This window comes from Sesamum indicum, linkage group LG6 (genome assembly GCF_000512975.1).
Source record: "Sesamum indicum cultivar Zhongzhi No. 13 linkage group LG6, S_indicum_v1.0, whole genome shotgun sequence".
In the NCBI taxonomy this organism is placed as follows: Eukaryota; Viridiplantae; Streptophyta; class Magnoliopsida; order Lamiales; family Pedaliaceae; genus Sesamum; species Sesamum indicum.
The window spans coordinates 8,781,232-8,785,887 of NC_026150.1; the positions used below are offsets into that span (position 1 = coordinate 8,781,232).

At 35.4% G+C, this 4,656-nt stretch overlaps 1 protein-coding gene across 1 annotated transcript in view; it reads left to right on the plus strand.

Annotated features, from left to right (window-relative positions):
* The window catches only part of LOC105164238 (plant UBX domain-containing protein 8), a gene marked incomplete in the record, with an annotated part of 8,179 nt that overhangs the window by 3,380 nt on the left and 143 nt on the right, over nucleotides 1–4,656 (plus strand). Inside the window, 5 exon segments of the mRNA XM_020694557.1 lie at nucleotides 1–132; nucleotides 208–339; nucleotides 3,332–3,475; nucleotides 3,993–4,049; nucleotides 4,247–4,651. The exon segment at nucleotides 1–132 is cut by the window's left edge and continues 24 nt beyond it. Of these exon segments, the coding sequence (XP_020550216.1) occupies nucleotides 1–132; nucleotides 208–339; nucleotides 3,332–3,475; nucleotides 3,993–4,049; nucleotides 4,247–4,354 (573 nt within the window).

The window sequence follows — 4,656 nt, forward strand, 5'->3', positions numbered from 1 at the left end:
TATAATTTTCCTTATGCACCTCATCAGTTCATGCAGAATGGTTTAGATAGAGCTGCGGGTCCTTACCCCAGACGTACACCTCGTCCTCCATCGCCTTCTCTTACTGCTCAGCGGTTGATACGAGAGCAACAGGTTTGCTTTGCAAACCTTACTGGTGGTTATATTTTTATTTGGCCCCTGGTTAAAAATCTTTGACTTCTTATGCAGGATGATGAGTATCTTGCTGCATTACAAGCTGACAGAGAGAAGGAATTGAAGGCCAAGGAAGAAGCTGAAGCCGCTCTTGCTGAAGAGAGACGCAGGGAGGAAGAATTCCGTAGACAACTGCAAGAGGAACAGGTACCTATCTTGAAGATTTTAGTATATGGTTGAAGCACTTGTACCGTACCTATTATTTTCCCTTGTCGATAAGTTTATTTCTGAATTTACTAACATAATAATTTTATTAGCTAAATATTTGATTAAGACTCAGTACATGTATGATGCTATCCTGGTAGTCTGACCAGGGGTTAATTCTAGATAAACTTCTTTAGGAACCTTATGGTATATTGCCTTGTTTAGCTAGATTGAAAATTTGCAGACATTGCAGTTCGAGTCTGAACCATATTTGGATTCATTAACACTATACACACTCTGCAATTTATAGTTTTCAATAGGAGCGAGCTTTTATAGAATTGTGGAAAGTAGGTGTCTCTTTAACAAGTTGAAATTGTATTTTCAACTGGCAATTTTTTGCTAGAGTCCAAATGCCTTTGAACTTTTAAATAGCGGTTCTGTGTAGAGAAGGTAAATTAATTATAATAAAAACCGTCTTAATGAATTTTCCATTTGTTTTGGACATCATAAGTTTAAGTTGTTCAAAATAAATTGTCACATTGTGCTTCATTACTGATTATAAGGCATAACAGAATTCCATTTAAATTACTCTGTTGTCTCACAGTTAAGACTCCTTTTTTGATCCTTTGAAAGTTTTAAGTGGAGTTGAAGAAATGCAAGTTTTGTTTATCTTCAAGTTGTTGCCATCATTCCTAAATTTAAAGGGAAGTTTTGGGGGACAAGGATTTACATTATATGAAATGGAGGCTTATTTTAGACATTTGATGAAGGAAATCGGAGTAATATGTTTTGTGAGTATGGTTCAAAAGACGTTTGAATGACTACTAAAATAATATTTAATTAGTCAACTATTTGTGTACCTATTTCCTTTTTGTTTTCTATTTTTCATTTTGCTTTCTTTTTTTCCTTTCTTTCTTTTTCTCGTTTGTGCTACTTGTGACTCCCCGGATCCTCAGAGGTTCACCTTGGACCTTTTTCTTCTTATCCTGATCCTTACAGTCTCCTCGTGAAAGTTTGAGAACCATAAACACTATGTAAGACTTCCATTTTGATCCATTGCCAATTTTAAGTGGAGTTGAAGAAGTGCAAGTTATGTTTATCTTCAAATTGTTGCCATCATTCCTAAATTTAGAGGGAAGTTTTGGGGAAAAAGGATTTACATTTTATGAAATGGAGGCTTATTTTAGACAGTTGATGAAGGAAATAGGAGTAATATGTTTTGTGGTTATGGTTCGAAAGACATTTGAATGACTACTGAAGTAATATTTAATTAGTCAACTATTTTGTTTTCTCTCTCTTTTCTTTCCTTTTCTCCTGTTGTGGTACTTTTGACTCCCCTGATCCTCAGAGGTTCACCCTGGACGTTTTTCTTCTTATTGTGATCTTCAAGCTCTACTCGTTAAAGTTTGAGAACCATAAATACAAACTCTCTCATATACCCATTTAAGATCGAGGCAGAAATGCGGAGCCTCAGACAGACAGACACTCACAAACACACAGATCACAAGACACACATAATGCCAAATAACATCACTGTGGTGACTTCTGATAGGGTTGAACTAGTGTTTCTGCCACGTTTATCCACCGTCACTACTTTCAAGTCACATTTAAACTCCAGATTTGATTTTTTAAGTAATATTTCAGATCTGATATCACTATCCTAGAAATATATTTTATTTCTGCTTTTGCTTTTTCTATTAAACATGTTCTTATGCACATACAGGGTGGATTTGTTTTCATTTTCATTATGTTTTTGCATTTTCTACTATTTAAATTTATTGTTTCTCAACAAAAACATTGCTTCGTACGTATAACAATAAATTCCAGACCTGACCACGTGTCTAGTCAAAGTAGATCACATCGCTAATATTTAGTCTGGTTATGTTTGTGCCACTAACTAAACTAATAAAAAGAAAAAATTATTGTATAATAAAACCAGAATAAATTAAATAATAATTTCTCAACTCAATATTATTTGACTGATAGGATTATAAAGTCTACCTTTCTGCATTATATCCACACATTTTCTTATAGAAATTGGTGCACAAATGAAAATGCACTTCAAGTAAATGCATTGAAAGAACCTAGTTGATCTACACCCACATAAATTTTCAGTTTCATCTCTGAGTTAATAAAGTATCAGGTAAAATATGTATAACACTAGTCCCTAGAGTTGAGGTCTTCAACCCATTTCCTTGAGAACTTGTCTGTATTGGTTTGCAAAATGAACTTGTGGTTCTTGAATTAATGGTGCTGACAAGTGATTACAGAAACAGAAGATACCAATGAGTTCTTTTCAGGTTGTGAACTCTTCTAGAGATAATTTATATCATAAAAGAATATTAATTCTGTGTCTAGTTTCTATATGTTTCTTCGTTTCTAGTTTTTCCTGATCAAATTGTTAGTTTCAGATGCCGCTCTCTGAGGAACATCGACTTTTCTGATCTTGCATACACCTTATTGTTGCTTGTTCGCTCTCCAAGTATGCTGGTTCTTTGATCTGAATAGTTAAGATTTATGAGTATCATGCATGGGAATCATACTGTTCTGCCTCATGGGGTTCGTGGTGGCTATGTTGGTTGTCAACCAATTCAGATATAATTTCATAATTCATCACCAGTTCCTCTCGGAAATCCACATACCCACTTAAAGGTTGCCCTTCTCACATAATCAGAAGCCATCCCTAGCAATGACCCTTATTGTTGGAAGCTCAGAGACTTGAGCTTATTTATTCAACATTTTTTAAACAATGACTTTGATGGGTGAAGATACGCTCTCCGAATTCTATATATTCAGCATAAAGTTGGACGTAACGATTAATTACTAATATGTAGCTTTCCAGCTAATAATATATACCCAAGCAGTGACTTGAGGAGTAATTGTTAATTTTAATTCTTATTCTTACCATTTTGTCTTCTTACTGATTTCTGATGCAGTTCTCTCCCACTGATTTAAATCCTCATATTTCATATACATGTTTGTTATCATTGGCCAGGAAATTGAGAGACAGTTAGCAGCTAAAGAAGCTTCCCTTCCTCAGGAGCCGACGGCAGATGATGAGAATGCTGTCACACTTCTTGTGCGGATGCCTGATGGAAATAGGAGAGGTCGACGGTTTCGTAAGTCAGACAAGCTACAGGTAATATGTGGTGGACTGCAAACTATAGATACTCTCGTTTTTCTAATTTCAGGTATCTAAGAATGTGATACAAATGTATGCAGTTGGATATATTATGGACATGCCAAAGAATTCAGTTCAGTTGAGATCAAGTGTGATTTTAGAACAATATATAGAACATATCATGTTAATCGAAAGGAGAATATAGGAATAGTTTGGGCTCCCTGCTTAGTTCATGAATTATTAATGATGTTTCTCAATAATTGATTTCGACAGCCATGAATTAACCATTTTTTCCTTCTACCTGTCAACCTATTATTTTGTGCTACCGGACCATGTTTGCATATTTAACTTGAGACCGTCATTTCTACACTGTTAAGAACTGGATGATACTCTATGTTGTCCTTAGAGGGTCATGTAACAAAACATATCGTATTTCATCTCTTCATACTATACCTTTTTTAAAAATGCTATGTCTTGGTACCCTTGTTGTGTCTTGCAATTGTGAGCTGACTTGATTGTTTGGATGGTTTTACAGTATCTTTTTGACTTCATTGACATTGGCAGAGCCGTTAAACCTGGCAGTTACAGATTGGTAAATCTATCTGACACACTCTTCTTATTTTGTATTGGTTATTCTTTTTTATCAATAATCTCAATAATAATCATCTATCACTTTAGCATACTCTGTCAGAGAATTGTTACACTCTTAGATGGGACACATTAAGAGAACCCAACGATGTATTATCATAAACTTGGTTGTCTAATTGTTTGCATGTTTCTCTGGTTTAGGTAAGGCCTTATCCTCGACGTGCTTTCAGTGATGGAGAGAGTACCTCAACTCTGAATGAATTGGGCCTCACCAGCAAACAAGAAGCCTTGTATCTGGAGTTGATATAGCATATAATTAATTTCTTTAAGCTTTCAAGACTGCAGGTTAAAACTTCCCCTATTTCCCTTGATTTTACAAATCGAGGTGTCTGGTGTTGGGTGGTTTGTTAACATCATGACATTGTCAACAGAGTGGCATCTGATGGCTTCTGATCATGGTCGTTTTACATAAAACTTTTACATATACATGAAAGGCATGTCGACTTATATCGATTGGCATACCTGAAGTCAGTTGGAATTCAACCTGGAAAGGTTCGTACATTGGTCGCTTGTAAATTGTGTTTCTCTACATTTGTTAATGCCTGGCCTGG